At 41.3% G+C, this 18,331-nt stretch overlaps 1 protein-coding gene across 3 annotated transcripts; it reads right to left on the bottom strand.

Annotated features, from left to right (window-relative positions):
- Window positions 1-8,027: 8,027 nt before the first annotated feature.
- On the bottom strand, window positions 8,028-14,310 carry Srsf1 (serine and arginine rich splicing factor 1). Of its 3 annotated transcripts, XR_005285013.1 has the most exons (6): window positions 13,965-14,310; window positions 13,340-13,524; window positions 12,784-12,956; window positions 11,904-12,583; window positions 10,679-11,034; window positions 8,028-8,925 (listed from the first exon to the last, which is right to left on the bottom strand). XR_005285013.1 is itself a non-coding variant. In XM_038325880.1 (4 exons), the coding sequence occupies exons 1-4, from the start codon at window positions 14,156-14,158 to the stop codon at window positions 12,389-12,391; spliced, it is 747 nt and encodes a 248-aa protein (XP_038181808.1). In that variant the 5' UTR covers window positions 14,159-14,310; the 3' UTR covers window positions 11,227-12,388. The 3 variants fall into 3 exon arrangements, 1 of the variants encoding a protein (XP_038181808.1); XR_005285012.2 differs by lacking the exon at window positions 8,028-8,925 and having other exon boundaries at window positions 10,520-11,034; XM_038325880.1 differs by lacking the exons at window positions 8,028-8,925; window positions 10,679-11,034 and having other exon boundaries at window positions 11,227-12,583.
- Between the last annotated feature and the right edge of the window lie 4,021 nt (window positions 14,311-18,331).

The raw sequence follows: 18,331 nt of genomic DNA on the forward strand, positions 1-18,331 counted from the left end.
ATCTTCTCATTGGAGAATTATGAAAATTCAAACTAACTTGACCAATGGTAAGATGGGAGGTTCATTGCTGGAAGAGATAGACTTGTTTAGCATAGGTAAGGAACTTTGCTTGAACCCCAGAACAATACAAAATAAAAAATAGGGGTGAAGTGGCTGGGGTGGGGGGCAGCAAAGGTGCTAGCTATTGCTGCCAACTGTGACAACCTGAGTTCGATCCCCAAGGCTCACAATAGGATAGAGAACAGACTCCCACCAAGTTGTCCTCTGACTTTCCACACTTATGCTACAGTACACACACATACACAGAAAATGTAATAAATATTAAAAATGGGCTGGAGGGATGGCTCAGCAGTTAAGAACACTGGCTGCTTTCAGAGGACTCACAAACATCTATAAATCCAGTTCCTGGGAGTATGATGCTCTCTCCGGGCACCAGGCAACTCACATAGTGCAGACATATAGGCAGGCAAAACATCCATACACATAAAATAAAAATTAAAAACAAAGCCAACCTAGCAATGTACTGAAGTAGTTTTGAGGATGGAAACACATTTAAGGAAACTCAAGGAGAAAGGGAAAATGACATCACAAATCCAGCACTTCAAATCAGCAATGTATTCATATAGTCTGTCCTAGCAGCTTCACTTAAAGAGAAATAGCTTAGACACAGTCCCCAATCAGGCCATGATGAGAATTCAAAATAGAAAAATGCATTGAACATTTTGAAAAGCTAGTCAGGGCATCTCAAGGACAACCTTCCCAGTTTAATGAATTTAAATCAGTTGTAGACTGTACTCAAGCTAAGTGTAATGCAAACATTTGACTGCAAACTGGAAATAGGCAAGCTCACCACTCAAACTTTAAAAACTCAACTATTGGGGGCTAAAGAGATGGTTCAGAGGTTAAAGAGCACTGGCTGTTCTTCCAGAGGTCCTGAGTTCAATCCCCAGCAACCACATGATGGCTCACCCATCTATAATGAGATCTGGTGCCCTCTTCTGGCATTTAGGCATACATGCCAGAGCACTACATACATAATAAATCTTAAAACAAAAAAACCTGGCCTACCCAGAATGATTAACAATTCAGGTCAGTCAGGTGGTGGCACACATCTTTAATCCTAGCACTTGGAGACAGAGGCAGAAAGACCTCTTGAATTCAAGGCCAACCTACAGAGTGAGTTCTAAGACAAGTCAGGGCTATATTGAAAATCACTTGTCTCCAAAAAAAAAAAAAAAAAAAAAAAAAACCAAAACCCCTCCCCTCATTTACTTTGGGTTTGCTTTTGTGTATCTATTTTACTAATACTTTAGTGTATACTCAGGCAATGCAGAAGGTGGGAATGTAGCTCAGCTGGTAGAATGTTTGCTTGCTTAACATGCAGAGGCCTGGGTTCCACTCCCAGTACCTCATAAACCAGGTATGGTCGTCTCTAGACCCTGTAGTCCTAGTACTTGAAGGGTAGAGGCAGGAAGATCAATGGTTATCTTTAGCTACATAGCAAATTTGAGGTCAGGCTGGATGTATCTCAAAACAAAAACACAAAGTAGGAATCTTTTGATATTCATCATTGAACCATCCTACTGTCTTTATAGGGCTGCTGCCTAGTTAGTGAGTGGCTGGCTAAGCCTGACCTCTGTGTGACCTGTTGTCCTTCCATAGGGCCAAAAAAGGGCAAAGGCTTTTTTGAGCTGTCTGTGTACTGCACACACTGGAGAGCCAGGAAGTCAAGCAACTGTCTTGGAGCTGGGCTCTGGACCAAGGCCAGGGTTGGGAATACAGATCAGATAGTACCCCCTGGTGGCACTAGGTAGATACTACAGATGGTATTTAGTCTTCTAAAGAAACAAACTCCCAATTGGAAGGGAGACAAGAGAAGGGAGGGTGGGAGGAGAAAGAAGAGAGGGAGATTCGGGTAAGCAGAAGACCTGGATTCATATGTTTTGGCCCTAACATTTTTTAACATCTCTGAGGCTGTTTCTTCAAATGCCAGAATGAAGTTAGCACTGAATGAAAAAAAAAAGTGTGTCAGCACTATTTAAAAGTTAGTCATTACTTTAAGAGTCACCAAATCCAGGTTTGATGACACGTCTTAATACTCCTAGGATTTGGGAAATGGAGGTAGGAACATCCCAAGTTTAAGGACAGGTTGCACTATGTGATACTGCATCTAAAAACAAAACAAAAACCAATCACAATAAACCACAATAAACATCATATATCCATCCATTTTTCCAAGGGAAAAAAGAGAGAACAAGAGCATGAACCTGAGGCTACTCTGGGAATAAGCCAATTCAGACCAGAGGACACATGCACCACAGATCTAGACTAAGCAACTCATTTGCCTCAGACTGTGCAAATATATTCACATTTACTGTTGTGCATGCTAGTATAACTGGGCATCTTGCAGGAAAACAGGTATTGCTCAAAACTATCTGTAACTCCAGTTCTAGGGAATCCAACAAGCATGGCACACATACATACATAGAGGCAAAACATTTGTATAAAATAAAGAAACCCCCCAAAACAGTCCTCCAAGAACTATATAGTAGGCAGCAGGCAAATATACATTAGAACTTTAACAATCTAAAGAATATGCTAAATTTAGTGGACACATGTGATATTTAAACATGCACAAAGCATAAACAGAATCCCATTAGTTTGAACAAAAATTCTTCAGCTATTAGCCAATTGAGTTATTTTTGAGGTTCACTAAGTAGCTCCTAATCTTCCTGGAGCTCAGAGATCCATTCACCTCTGCCACCATGCCTGATGCTTACTTGGTTGTGGTTTTATTTGAGTTGTTTAAAGACTTACTTTTATGTGTATGCCACAAGAGGGCCTCAGATCTCCTGGAAGTGGAGTTACAGGTAGATACAGGTCCCCTGGAAGGGCATCAAGTGCTCTTTTTTAAAAATACTTATTTATCTATTTATTATGTATACAATTTTCTGTCTGTGTGTATGCCTGCAGGCCAGAAGGCACCAGACCGTATTACAGATGGTTGTGAGCCACCATGTGGTTGTCGGGAATTGAACCCAGGACCTTTGGAAGAGCAGGCAATGCTCTTAACCACTGAGCCATCTCTCTAGCCCCCATCAAGTGCTCTTAAACCACTGAACCATCTCTCCAATCAATGAAAAGAATTTTTATGTTAAAGGAATGGGCTTGCTGTGAAGATTTGGATGAGTCCAGTATCTGTATTCTTGAGTTGTCTGACTTTGAGGAAACTGCTTAAGTTTGTTCTTGTTCTTTCAGCCTGAAGACTACAGTCAGGATCCTGAAGTTTTCCAACCCCAAAACCATGCTTACATGCTTAATTATGAATTCGTGTAATGTTACCTATTCACTGTCCACCAAAAATACTGAGGAATCTACAATGATTATGAGGAAGGGCCACTAAATTCAAGCCATACTCAGACTTTCTCTGTAAGACTCAAACTCAGGGAAAGATGAAAAAGTGAGTCTTAATAAGAACTACTTAGGGACAATGCCATTGTAATCTTAAAACAAGCATCACTGAACAATGGTGGCATGTGCTTTTGATCCCAAGACTGGGGAAATAGAGACAGGCAGATCTGAGTTCAAGGCCAATTTGGCCTACATATAGCCAGGTCTACACAAAGAGACAAGCTCAAGCTGTCACTGTGTTTTACCTTAGATTCCCAGTGTTCTGGGTATCACCTAGAGATTACACATATCACCAGACTGATGCCACCTACTGGTGGGTTTGTTTTGTGAAAGTCTTATTATTGCTAGCTTATGATGACCTTAAATTCAAGATGTTCGTGTCTCAGGTTTTGGAGTATTGGAAAACTAGGATTATAGTGTGCACCACCAATCCTGGCTCATCATTAAGGCATTTGAGAGGTGACCCAATGTTAAGAACTTTGTTTTGAGACAGTGTCTCTCCTGTGTAGCTCTGGCTGCCCTGGAACTCATTCTGTAGACCAGGCTGGTCTCAAACTCAGAGATCCACCTACATCTACCTCCCTGAATGCTGGAACTAAAGGCATATGCCGCCACCACCACCCAGCAAGAACAGACTTTTTATAATCTCCTCAGATAACCAACAGCTTGAGGAATAATACCACTTTTCTCTGTATCATTTCTTGTCCATTTAAACCTGCAGCATAATTGCAATTGGTTCTTGGGAAATATAATTACTAAAATCCCACTGGACAGGAAAGTTAACATATAAAACAATGAAATAAATTAAGGGGATTAAATGAATCTTGGAGAAAAGTACAATTAAGTGTTTAGCACATGCTAGATATGGATCAGTTTAGAGTACTGTTCTCATCCAGAGGATCTGGGCTTGATTTCCAGCACGAAGGCTCACAACTATGTGACTTCCGGCCTCCAGACACTGCACACATGTGGTTCAGAGACAAACATGCAAGCAAAACACCCACACACGTTTTTAAATTTTCTAGAAATTTCTAGAAAGTTTTTAGGAATGCTGATTTTGCTGTTTTGTTTTGAGACAGGGTTTCACTGTGTAGCTTTAGAGCCTGTCCTGGCACTCACTCTGTAGACGAGGCTGGCCTTGAACTCTGCCTCCCTGGACTTAAGGGCATGTGCCACCACCACCCAGCAAGCATGCTGATTTTTAAAGATTAAGACTAAATATAACTTGTGCTGAACCTTGAGAACCATTAAGATTTGAGGCAGCAAGACTGCTAATGGGGAAATGTATACACACACACACACACACACACACAGAGAGAGAGAGAGAGAGAGAGAGAGAGAGAGAGAGAGAGAGAGAGAGAGAGAGAGAGAGAGAGAGAGAGAGAGAGAGAGAGAGAGAGAGAGATTCATACAATAGCAAAACCAAAGACGGTCAGTTAACATTCACATGTCAAAGGGGGACATGACGTAACAGTGATAAAAATTGGAAAGCTAAGTACAATTGACAAACAGGATAGCCAGGATGAAGGCTTCTCACTGAAATCAGATAAAATCCATCAGTAACAGACCTGGGTATACACAAGTGGTGATGTGAGACAAATTTAAGCAACAAATTTCCATTATTTCAGTAACGAGAGGTGGCACTTGGGAAGATTTCAAATTGGAAGTTGAGGTCCATCACAGTGAGACCTTGTCACAAAGAAATAAAACCCCAGGGGCTGGAGAGATGGCTCAGCAGTTAAGAGCACTGGCTGATCTTTCAGAGGTCATGAGTTCCATTCCCAGCAACCACCTCTAATGGGATCTGATGCCACCTTCTGGCTTTAAGGTGTACATGCAGTTATAACTTATGCATGAAATAAATCTTTTTTAAAAATAAGAAATAAAACTCCAGAACGAGTCTGGTTAAGTCAATAGACATGGTAGCACTGAAATAAAGACAGAACTTGACTAGTACCTTGCTGAAATTTACTACTCTTCTGACTTCAGGGGGAAGCAATATTTTGCTTTTAGTTGTTACAGTATGTTTAAAAAACTTACCAACATTTTTTTATGTTTCTAGTCTTAAAACATGATTATCACACTACATATTCTGTAACTAAAATGTCTAGGACATGTTACTGTCACTGTTAGATAAATATATTTAAGAAGGACTACAGTCACTTTTAGGTTTCCTTTTGACAGTTGAAGTAACTGACTCCTACTTGCTGCGACCTGAAAGTGACCCCAAACTTAAGTTCCTCTAATACTTCAAGAAACAATCTTGCCATGCCCTGGCATTTCAGCAACCCAAATTTAGCCCTTCTTTTACTAAAAGAATCATCTGTGTAATGCAAAGCTAGAGTTCATCAAGAAATAGTTCTATTTCATATAGAAATTTTTATAGAGTAGAGGTGAATAGGAAAAGGGCAGTACACACCTGAGACAGGCATAGGCTTCCTTTAAAAAAAAAAAAAAAAAAAAAGGGAATTCTGGGGTCCCAGTGGGGCTTCAGAGTGCCTTTCACATGTTAAACTGATTCAAGGAAACCAAGCTCTGAACTAGGTCTCACACTATAGACCAAGCTGGCCTTCAAACAGCAATCTTGCCAGTTTATCCAAATGCTCTAGAGTTCAAACTTGTAGTTCCATGTATAGTTTCCAGCACAACTTTTATTATGTACATTTGACCAGTGTTGTCTCAACTGCAAATATAATTTGTCCACTTACAATGTCTTATTTACTGAGACTGAAGAGATGGCTCCCTTACAGACATACATGAAGGCAAAGCACCAATGTACATAAAAAATAAATCACAATGTCTCCTTTTCCAAGTGGTAGGTTTTTTTAAGTTCCCACAGACAAGTTTTACTTCAAAAAGGAAACAAATTTGTGTCCTTTCCTCTGTGGGCTATGGGGTATTAGGGAGGGGGTTTGGAGGAGTGGTAAAATTAAGACAAAAAGCTTATGGTAACAGACTTTCATTCTCAGTAACCTCCAACACCTAAAATGTCAGTAAATAACTATGTCAAGAGACCTGCATTGACTTTTTGATTAAAGCATTCTCTGCCTACAATATAACTAACCTGACAAGGTTGGGTACAAGTTATCATTAAAATTTTATTAGAAATACCAAAACACTGCTAAACCTGCAAGAGAAAAAGCTCTGGAAGTATGCCCATTTCCTCTTGTTATTCCTCTTAAAGATAACCACTATTTGAAACCTGCAGACCCCAGCAGCTGTCAAAGAACATTGCTCATTACAGTTAGAAAATTTATCCAAACCATCTAACTTTGTAGATACTGTAATTGCAGTAAAGCTTATTTCCCTGTTTTGTGGCAGAGCTCCCTCTTGTGGCCAACTGATTTTCCCTATTACTAATAAAAAAGCACTGTAACAAGCCACGGGGACACTAAAGTCATGTCTCTGGTAACATCACCATGAAGGGATCCTATGTCTCTCACAGATCCCTTCATGGTGATGTTATTCACCAATAGCTTACAGTCACTACATTTTATGGTACAGAAATCAAGAGATGTTTAACTACTGCCTTTTTTTTTTTTTTTTTTTTTTTTTTTTTTTGAGACAGGGTTTTATGTAGCTTTGGCTGTCCTGGAACTCACTCTGCAGGCTGTAGGCTTCAAACTCAATGTATCCACCTGCCTCTGGCTCCCAAAGTGCACCACACCACTGGGTCTTTTTTCTTTTTTTTTTTAAAGATAAAGCAGTTGGCTTCTCTGCTTTGCTTACCTAAATGGGAACCATGCATGACTTATATTTCCTCTAAGACACTGACACAATCAAAATGTAAGTCTGAAGTTGCAGCTCAGTAGTAAAGAGACCCTGGGTTCAAATCCTCAGCACACTAAAAAGTGATACTTTTCTGCCTCTGGAGGTTTCTAGAATTAACTTGTACTATTCTGTCCTATTTTCTGTGTACTGTGAAGCAATAAGAAAATACTCTCCCTTTGATAAAGCACAACAAAATTCTGAATTACCAAGCAAAGCTTTCAAAATTAAAAAAAAAATTCTGAAGTTTTCAATCATGAACTGAGTGGTTTAAATATGCTGTTAACTTCTTTTCTCTAAAGCAAAAATTATTCTGCAAGATTTATTTAACAATCACAGTAAAACTTTTCATGTCAACTTCATTCCAACTTTAATCTTTCTTACAGAACTAGAAAGGGCAAGGTTCCTAAAACTGAAAAGAGGAGTTGGGGAAATGGCTTATCTGTTAAAGAGCACTCACTGCTTTTCCAGAGGACCCAGGTTCTGGTTCCCAGCACCCAGCAGCTCCCAACTGTCCAGTCTCCAGCTCTAGGAGAGTCCAGTGTTTTCTTCTGGTATCCAAAGACACCACTCACACACACAGAGCAGTTACATACAGGCAAAACACTCAAACACAGAAATATAAAAAACTTAGACCAAAAAAAAAAAAAAAAAAGAGAGAGAAAGAAAAACCTCTGAAACCTAAATACCTACCCTCAGGAGCACTGTCCTACATACATACTGGGTGGCTGAATATTCCCTTCCATGGAGTAAAACAGTCTGCTAGTGTTAACTATATAGTAAGATGTGGTGACACCTTTTCCTCTATACCTGGTTCAGTCTAAAAGGATGGAGAACTTAAATCTCAATAAGGGTTTCAAAGTAACAGCCTTTTATTCACTCCCAAAATTACATACAGCAGCGTTAATCCTCTACAATACTAGTACAATTCTACATTCAACTCCTTGCCCACCCAGGAGTGATGTATTTGAGATTCACGGTTTTCATACTTTACATGAGGCTTTTATCCATATACCTTATATAAACACCTTCAACATGTCTATGCACCTTTGTAATGAAGAATGCACTAGTATTTCTGCTGGCAAACTCATTAGTGACACTAATTATACAATGAAGGTATCCTTCTGGCCAGATTTTACATTCAACTGGCTCAACAAAAACAATCCCTGGTACTCATGGTTTTTAAGATTTCAGAATTGTGGATTGTCAACCTAGCTTCAAATCATTATAGAAATAAGCCAAAACTGGTTGTTACAATAGAACTCAGTCTAATACTTTCCTCTCCTTTTAATACTAAATACATATATTTTATTTCATTTGTAATTTAACTACAAGTTTCATATACAAAGCAAAAAGGCAAACACCAAGAATTGACCTCGACCACAGGAAGCTGAAAACAGCACCAACCCTACAAAACCATGTTCATAGACAAAACTAAAAAAAGCTGATCTTAAAATTTATCACATTCAACTCCAGAATTAAGATGGGCGGATTTATAAACATTCAAAATTACTAAAAAGCTGGGAGGGGGTACCATTCCAAGAGAAAATTATTCATTCCAAACTTCAGTTCTTAAAATTTAGACCCCCAAACTAGGTATTATCAAAATGTCTTACCTTTGTCTCCAGTAGGATGAGCTGAACAGCAAGCTGGGTTATTCAACCAGATGTTATGCAAAGTACTTGCTTAAAGAGATTTAAGTGCTTTCTTGGTTAGAAAAACTAATCATAGGGTCCCTACAATATCCTAAGGGAACAGAGAAGGGGAAGGGGTGGAAATCAAGGTAGTATTTTTATTTCCAAAATGGCATAAATTGTCAGTATGGGTATAAGTCTATTTCTTAAGACTTAAAACTTACTGTATTTTTCACAAACACTGCTCTCTAGTGTTCAAACCCAAGACATACATAGTCTTATAAAGGCAAAGAATAACTTTTTATTCATTTCAATCTAGGGCTGAACTACTTAAAACAGATAACCATTTAATAGAGGCCATTTCTTGGTCCTGTTTCCAAAGCACTCAAAATAGCCAATTTGCTTATATTGAGCTCATATTTGCCTTTCAAAATTATTTTAGTAAACTGGGCATAGTGGTTCACATTCATAATTCAGGAGTTTGATAAGACTAGATTGCTTTGGAGTGTGAGCCCAGCCTGAGCTACATACTAAATTCTAGGGATGTCTGGACCAAAGCAAAGCCAGAGAAAAAAACAGAATCCACCATTTAAGAACTTTCCTGATCATACAATGTACTTAAAAGCATTATATCCATTTAAATTTTCAATCACGTTTTTTATGCTAATTCTTTAGTATTATGCTCAAAAACAAATTTCTGCTCTTAGTTACGTTTTGAATTTTCTTAACTACAGCTACTTAACATTAATGAGTCTACACTAAGTGCTTTCACCTAAAGTGAAATCCTGGTTTTGAACTTAGTTTATCTATCACCTTCTCTTTCAGGACAGTCTTTAAAAATGTGTAAGTTGTGTGACCTTATGCAAATTTCTTGAAGCCTATGTCTTTCATATTAAAATTCCAGTCTCCCCTAAATTTTATCTCATACCTGACTAACCTTAAATTCAGCCAGCAACCCAAAGAAAAAGTTAAAAATCTAGCTTTTTCCATTAGGAGACTGAAGAGTGATTTGTTCATTCTAACTATAAGGAAATCACAAGCTTGGGATTTTAAATAAAAGTACCATACTCCACTCCAAGCAAGATGAAGATTCAGCTTTACAGGGGCTAACAGAGATATAACACTAGACTAAGATATAATTGCTAACTTAATACAGAAAATTAAGTTTGGGGACAGAATACCCTTTATGGCTGAAAAGCTTTAAAAGACATATTGATTCACCCTATAAGCAGTTAATGTCAGCATACTGCCCACAACTCAAAAAGATCTGTGCTGCTTTCTATTACTATTACTCCTGCTGATGTTAATAATGAATTTGAGTGTCACCAAAGATTTCAATAGCTACCTTCAACATCAAAACTAACTAGCCATCAACCAATTTTGTACAAAAACCTATTTTGTCTAAAGGATTACCAAAATAAACAGTACCTATAAGTTCTTAATCATACTTTAGCAAAATATGAAAGCTTAATTTCCAGACTATTAACCCCTACGTAAGTGTACTACATACATGACTGCCTCACACTCAGTTTATTATCCCCTTAAGACTTCCACAACAGTAAGAGACAGTTATTAGTTTATTAGATTAATATCTTTAATTACTAACAACACATAAACAAGTCAGAATTTTATCAATTTAAAGAAATAGCTGATACACTAGTTACCCAGCAAAATTTTACATGAAGAGGAAAAAGGACAACCATGCATCGTTTTTTAAAAAATGTTTATTTTTCAAAGAAAAATGGCAATAGCCAATTGGAAACCTACTTATTCTTCCAACTCCAATTTTGTTTTCTTTAAATTTAGAAGTGACTTACTGATTTACTATTTTAAACAAACCCCCCCTTTCCCCTTTAAATGTTTACCATCTACTCGTGCTGAATCCTTCCAAGGAGATTGCTCCAGCGTTTATCTCCAGGTCCTCGCTTTGCTCCTTTTACCAAAAAATGCAAAACACAATTCCATCGTGCATCTTAAGGGCTCCAATCGTCAAAAATAGGAAAAAAACTCTTTGGAATAGCCAATTAAGTTGAATGAAAAAAAAATCCACACGAATGCGGTTTGGTTGGGGCAGGAAGGAATCCACTCCTATGTTCCTGGTAATCTGATCCCGCTCCATGAATCCTGGTAATTCATCCTCCCTATCCTATCCACATTATGATTTGAATCCAATGATCCAGCTCCAAGGATTGGGATCCAGTGAGCCCTCTCCAATCCAAACCTTTATAACCAGCAAAACCAAAAAAGAGGAGGCAAAATGTTAGATACTGTAATCAAAAAAGGTTTCTGGGGAATGATGAGTTATGTCTGTCATCAGTTTAACAGATGTACATCAATAACTATCAAATTCCCCAAAACAAGTTTCTGTATGGTGTTTAGATAAATTTTTAGAAACTTAATCATTACAAGAGACTAACTGGAAGAAGCACTTTATATTTACACTTCAACTGATAATGCCAACACTTGTTACTGTACAGGTATCACGTTTTGTGGTTGCAAAGTTATGTAATTGAAGTTTACTGGTATTGCTACCCACCTAAGACTAAACTAAATCTATTGCTCCCGTTTGCAATTTAGCTTGTAAATTAAAGTGTTTTAAACATGAGTCAATTATGAATAGTAAAAGGGTAGGCGAGACTTAAAAGTACTCCCAACTAGATTATCTACACTAATACGTTGGAATTCTATATTCTGCTGTCATTTTGTCTTTAAAAAAATGAAATAATAACGCTCTATCAGTCACACAGAGGACATGCAGATTTAGCAGTATTGATATTATACTCTGTTTGGAAATAGACACCCTGTACCCACATGTACACCAACAGCAGGCCACACATTAACAGTTGTACTAAGCACTGACAAATTAGCCATTCTTCCCACATTAGTCCCTATTAAAACAAAAAGGGGGGGAAGGGAGCAAATAATTGTTACAAAATGGGCAATTTTGCCACAATTGCCAAGGTTTAAAAAGCAAAGCAATTGTAGCTAGAAATAACCGCTTAAGATGCTGATAAAAAATTTAACCCTTGTCTTTTAGTATAAGGTCAATACTGCCAATTTCATCTGTGACAATAGCACTTGGAGTCATACCATTGCCTCCATTATTGATCTGATCCTCCTCAATCCTCCTTTTGACAATCCTAAAATGATTGAAATGTGCTCCACAATCCTTAATCCAAAGCATTCTTAATCCATCTCTTCAGATATGTCTACAGAAAGACACATGAAAAGCAAGATAAACATAAGAACTTCCCCAAGTAAGATAACCACAAACACCCCCAACATCCCATTTCACACAAACCAGAGCAGAATAGACATTTACACAATATCACAGTCTGAAGAGCATGGAAATTAACTAAATTTAAACAATCCTGTCTATGACATCACTTAAAATACAATTTACCAAGACATGAGGGGAATGTAGATGTTAGGAGCAAGGGGATATTACATAAGAATGCAATTCAACACTTTAGCCCATTCTGAACAAAACAGTTTGAATTAAAAAAATGAAAAGATTGTACTGAGTAAAGGAAAACTGTATACAACATGTTTCTACAAAAAGTGTCACCAATCAACTATGTACGAGAGCGAGATCTGCTATGACGGGGAGAATAGCGTGGTGATCCTCTGCTTCTCCTTGGGGAGTAACTGCGACTCCTGCTGTTGCTTCTGCTACGGCTTCTGCTACGACTACGGCTTCGAGATCGAGATCTTCCATAACTTGGACTTCTGGGCCCATCAACTTTAACCCGGATGTAGGCAGTTTCTCCCTATTGGATAGACAGAACTTTCCATTGAAAGATCTAAGCTTTCACCTGTCTTCAGACATGCTGAATGAATACAAAGACAGACAGACCAGGTCTCTGGTAATTTATTTGGACGCCCTTGCCTGTATCCTTACCTTCAAATTCCACTGTTAAGAACACTGTATCCAATTCTGGTCAAAGAAAAGAATAAGTGTATAACCTACCTCATGAGATCTAAACTTAGTGTTATCCAGTTTTCGAACTGCATACGTCATATCTTCTTTCCGTACAAACTCCACGACACCAGTGCCATCTCGGTAAACATCAGCATAACATACATCACCTGCTTCACGCATGTGATCCTTTAAGTCCTGCCAGCTTCCACTCGGAGGCAGTCCTGCAAAAGTGATTTCCCCCCACTTAATGAGAATTACCCTTCTCCACGCTAACTGTATTAATGTCCATCACAGCAAAGATTATGTTAAAATACTTAATGAGTGTACTTAAGTGTTTCCACGTAAAGAGCTGGTAAGAGTCTGAGATCCAGAGTCCAAACTTATTTGTAAAGGATCTTCATAGGCTAGTACTGCAACCTAATTTGGGTAAATCACCACCACAGTAATCTTTATTTACTAAATTCACCCCCAAGACCGAAAAGCCGTTTCAGAGCCCGGGTAAAAGGAAAAGAAGGAAAACAAAACAAAAACCCAAACACCAAAACTTGTAGTGGTAAAACCCGTCTCGCGGGGAGGATTTTTAACCCCCAAGGAGTCCACTCACCAGAGACAACCACTCTATTCTCAGAGCGCCTGGATGGCGGGCCATAGCGGCCTCTCGGAGCTCCGCCGCCTCCACCCCCGCCGCCGCCTCGGCCGGTCCCGCGGCCGCTTCGAGGGAACTCTACCCGCAGACGGTAGCCGTCGTAATCGTAGCCGTCGCGCCCGTACACCGCATCTTCCGCGTCTCTGCGTGAGCACAGAAGGCGAAGGGGATGAGGAGGAGAGGGACCGGCGCGGCCAAGCTCCAGGCGCTCGGGGAAGCCGCGGGGACCGGCGCACATGCGCACCCCAGGCGGCGCCGGAGCCCACATGCGCTGCATAATAGGGCCGGCCCCTCCCCCACCCAGAACCACGCCGGGCAGACTCCCGACCACCACGCCAGCCCTCAGCGCCTCAGTTTCCCGCTCCGGGACTGCGCATGGGCTCTGGGGACGTCCGAGGCGGCCGGCCACCGGAGACAGCACGCCGACTCGGCTCCTTGCTCGACTCCTGCAGGGGCGATAGCGCCTCGCTCCCGGCCTCGGAGCCCCTCCTCTTCCCCCACCCCCATAGCGTGAAGGCCTCAAAAGCCTTCCCCAACTACTCCAGCCTATGTCCTCAAGGCCGCAAGCCCCACGCTGCCTCACCGCGGGTCCTCGAACTCAACGAAGGCGAAGGGCGGTCCCCCGCGGCGGTTCTTCAGGTCGATGTCGCGGATGGCGCCGTATTTGTAAAACACGTCCTCAATGTCCTTGGTTCGGATGTCTGGAGGTAGGTTACCCACGTAGATGCGGCAGTCGTTGTTCCCCGCCGGGCCACGAATCACACCACCTCCTGACATGGCGGCGACGAAAAAGCGCGGACTCGAGGAGAGGCCTTCCCACCAAGCCTAGCGTACGGCAGAGCGAGCCCTGAGCGGCACCACGTCTCCCGCGGCCCGTCCAAAATGGCGCCTTTATCAGCTCGGCGCACTGATATGGGGGGGGAGGGGGAGGAAGAGAAGCCGGAGGAAGCTGCGCGTCCGTCGCAGTACGCACGCGCACGGGCGTAACGGGTGCTGAGAAGTACGCTCGCGCACGCGCGACGTCACCCTCCGCACAGAGGGGAAAAAAGTCCCTCGCGTCCCCGGCTGGCGGAACGATTGGTTCGCGAGGCGGCCCAGACGTTTGGTAAAATTTACATACTGCGGAGGAAGGGGCTGTTAATCCCGGCTGAGTCGAGGATAACCGGGCTCCTCAGGAGTAAACCGCCTTTGCAAGCAGCTCGGCGCTTTGAAAGGATTTGGTGAAATTTAGCCTGCAGCCGAGTCCCGCCATGCTCCGCGGTGCTAACGGCCTTTGGCGGGAAAGGCGCCGGGGGCGGAGCCAGACGATGCCGAGCTGTTGCTCCGGAAACCTGGGCATCCTCGGAGCTTCGGCTTGGTTGGCGGAGTGGCAGGTGATTGGTTTCAGAGCTCGGGCGGAGCTGTTTGGTGTTTCTGCGGACCTGCGGTGGGCAGCGTCTTAAGACCGTTAGAAAAGTGTCTAGGCGGATCCTTACCAGCTTTCCGATTGAACCCTGCCTTCCGTGTTTCTCTTCCTCCTTTCAAAGGATGAGAAAGGAAAAGTAGTAAAATAGATGTAAGGACCATAACTACTAGAGAAAACGGTTACATCTCAGGTCCGAGATCCGGCTTCTGTGCTAGACTAGGGAGTTAAGAACTTTTTTGCATTTTGTCTGAAAACGGGATATTTATATTGGATATCACGATTTTTTTTTGTTTTGTAATCACGGGAATGGAATTTAAGGTCTTTTGTGTGAAATCATACAGGTTTTCAATGTTGTTAATGAATTCGAATTGGAATAAAAGCAAAACCAAGCAGAACTTGGTAACTTGTGACTTCAATTTCATCACCCCGGAAACTGAGACAGGAGGATCCATGTTAGCCTATGATACACAGTTCTAGGTCAGCTGGGGCCATGCAGGGAAACCCTTTAAATTAAAAAATTGGAAAAAATAAAGCCAAAGCCTTTTGTTGTTGTTGCTCTGTGTGTGTGTGTTTGTGTGTGTGTTGTTGTTTTACGACGCAGGATTTCTCTTTGTAGCCCTGGCTGTCCTAGAACTTACTCTCAGACTGACCTGGAACTCAAGAGATCCACTTGCCTCTGCCTCCTGAGTGCTGGGGGATTAAATATTTGCACCACCATCTCCATTCTAAAATCAGCCTTTCATAGTCAAAATATACATAAAACAACCAGAGGTGATGGTGTGCCTTTAAATTCCAGCATGTGGGAAACAGAATCTCCAAGTTCAAGGCAGCAAGAGCTACGTAGACCTTGACTCAAAAGTAGATAAGCTAAATCAGATCCCCTCTGGTTTTAAGGGTGATTTTCTGCACTGTTATTTTTAGTTTTAACTAAATTTTTGTTTTGTGCATATTCTGTATCAGACGCCGTGGCACACCTATGAAAGTCAGAAAATGAGTCAGTTCACCCTCCACCCCTACCATGTGAACCCAGAGATCAAACTGGAGGGCTTTTGAAGAGCACTTTCACTGGATGAGCCGTCCTGCTGCCCCCTTTTTTTTTTATACATTATTATTTACAGCAGTCCTGAAATGAAACTATTAAATATAAGACAGGCTGAAGAAATCCAAGGCCAATGAGAGTAGGGAGAGGCAGAGGCGAAGTGATGCCTAAGGTTGCTAGGCAAAATGACTAAAGTGAGAACCTATGGAATTCCTGGGAGAGAACTACAAATGTGACTAGAAGTCACAGTAAAGAAAGGAACACAGTATATACAAAATTTTAAATGACTAAAATGCAAATAAACAGTTCAAGAAAGGACAGGGTTTTTTGTTGTTGATAGTCATAAAAGCTAGTGGAAGTAGGTTTTGTTTTTGTTTTTTTGTTTGTTTGATTTTTGGTTTTGAGAGACAGTTTCTCAAAAAAGCCAGTCCTGGAACTCACTCTGTAGACCAGGTTGGCCTCAAACTCACAGAATCTCTGCCTCCCAGTTCTAGGATTAAAGGTGTGTCCAGTGAAATGAATTTTATAACAAGGCATGGTAGCCCACATCTGTAACCCCAGGCCTCAGGTTGTTAATGAGGAAGATAATGAGCTCATGGGGAGTCTGGGTTACATATGAGACCCTGCTGCAAAAAAACAAGAAATTAGTAAAGGTCTTAGTGAAATACCAACGGAATTTGAAATGATCAGAGATACTTGTTGAGATGTTGGAGAAAGTGGGGATTGTTTGGTTTTGAGTCAGGGTCTCCTGTAGCTTAGGCTGCCCTTTAACTTTCCGTGTTAGCCCTCCTACCTGCATGACCAGTTTCAAAAATAAAATTTTTGTTGTCCTTAAACTATGTGTGGCTGGCCCATATTTATAATCTCAGCACTGCAGAGGCTGGGGCAGGAAGATATGGAGTTCAAAGTCATCTTCTACTGTATTTCCAGTTAAAGACTAGGCTGATCTATGGGAGACTGATTCAAAAGTGTGCTGAGGCACGCCTTTAATCCCAGCACTCATGAAGCTGAGGCTGACTGGGAGTTTGAGGCCAGACTGGTCTATGTTGTGAGTTCTAGGACAACCAGGGCTGGGGGGGGGGGGATGGGACTGAGGTTCTCTGTTTTTGGTTTGGTTTGGTTTTTCTAGACAGGGTTTCTCTCTGTAACAATCCTGTCTGTCCTGGAACTCTTTCTGTAGACCAGGCTGGCCTTAAACGCAGAGATCTGCCTGCCTCTTGCTTTCTTAGTGCTGGGATTAAAGGTGTGAGCCACCATGACCTGGCTTTTTTTTTCCGTTGTTGTTTATTTGTTTTAAAGATTTTTTTAATCTGTGCATGTATTTGTGCAAGCACCAGTACAAGTGCCTATGGAGACCAGAAGAGGACATTGGGTCCCCTGGATCTGGACTTATAGGAGCTTGTGAGCTACCCAAGGCAACTAGGACCTGAACTTGGGTCTTCTACTCATCCACTGGACCATCTCTCCAATCCCTGCTTTTGTTTAGTTTTTTCATACAGGGTCTCACTCTGTACACCAGGCTGGCCTCTGCCTCCCAGGTGTTGGGATTAAAGGTGTGCACCACACACTTAGCTACACTTTATTCTTTTATGTGTATGGGAGTTTTGGCTGCCTGTATTTATATACCGTGTGTGTACAGTGCCCCTGGATGCCAGAAGAGGTCACTGGGTCCCCTGGAACTTGAATTAACAACTGAGTGTGAGCTGCATTCATGTGGGTTCCAAAAGAACCAGGATCTTTGGAAGAGCAGCCAGTGCTCTTAACCATCTCTCCACCCCTCTCATTTTAAATAAATATTTAGTTTTGCAGTGCTGATGGTTGAGTTCACAGCCTTGGGCATGATGGGAAAGTATCACTTGCACTCTTTTTGAAACAGGTTTTAGTTAGCATGTATTAATTAGTTAGGGTCTCTGTTAGACGTCGTCGTGCTTGTGAGTCGTGTGTTTTGGCCACATTCACTCCTCCATTAACCTCCTGTCCATTTCCATTCTTATGTATCCCTTCCCTCTTCCCAGCCAGTCTTCCTTCTACTACATGTCTATTTTAGAGATTTAATTTTTATTATTTCTTAATTATATGTATATGTGTGTTTGTGAACATGAGCACAAGCCTAGGAAGACAGATATGTTGGGCTTCCTGGAGCTGTAATTATAGGTGGCTATGAGCCACCTAGTATGGGTGCTAGGAACAACTTTGGTCCTCTGGAAGAGCAGTATATGCTCTTTAACCACTGAGCCATCTCTTCAGCCCTCTTTTTATTTTAAAATTGTGTTTACTTATTTTTGGTGACTCACTGAGTTTCTTTAGTATAGCTTACAGGAGCATAGGGACCTTATCAGTCTCTCCCCAGCATTTATTAACTTCCTAGACATTGTCTGGGAGTAGGCTGTGTGAGCCCCTTCCATGAAAGGATGTTGATCGTAGTAATCTTGTACAGCTCTTCACAGTGGCTGTGAAGTTCTAGAATGCAAGATTTGGGGCTGGAGAGATGGTCTAGTTTTTAAGA

This window comes from Arvicola amphibius, chromosome 4, assembly GCF_903992535.2.
Source record: "Arvicola amphibius chromosome 4, mArvAmp1.2, whole genome shotgun sequence".
Classification (NCBI taxonomy): domain Eukaryota; kingdom Metazoa; phylum Chordata; class Mammalia; order Rodentia; family Cricetidae; genus Arvicola; species Arvicola amphibius.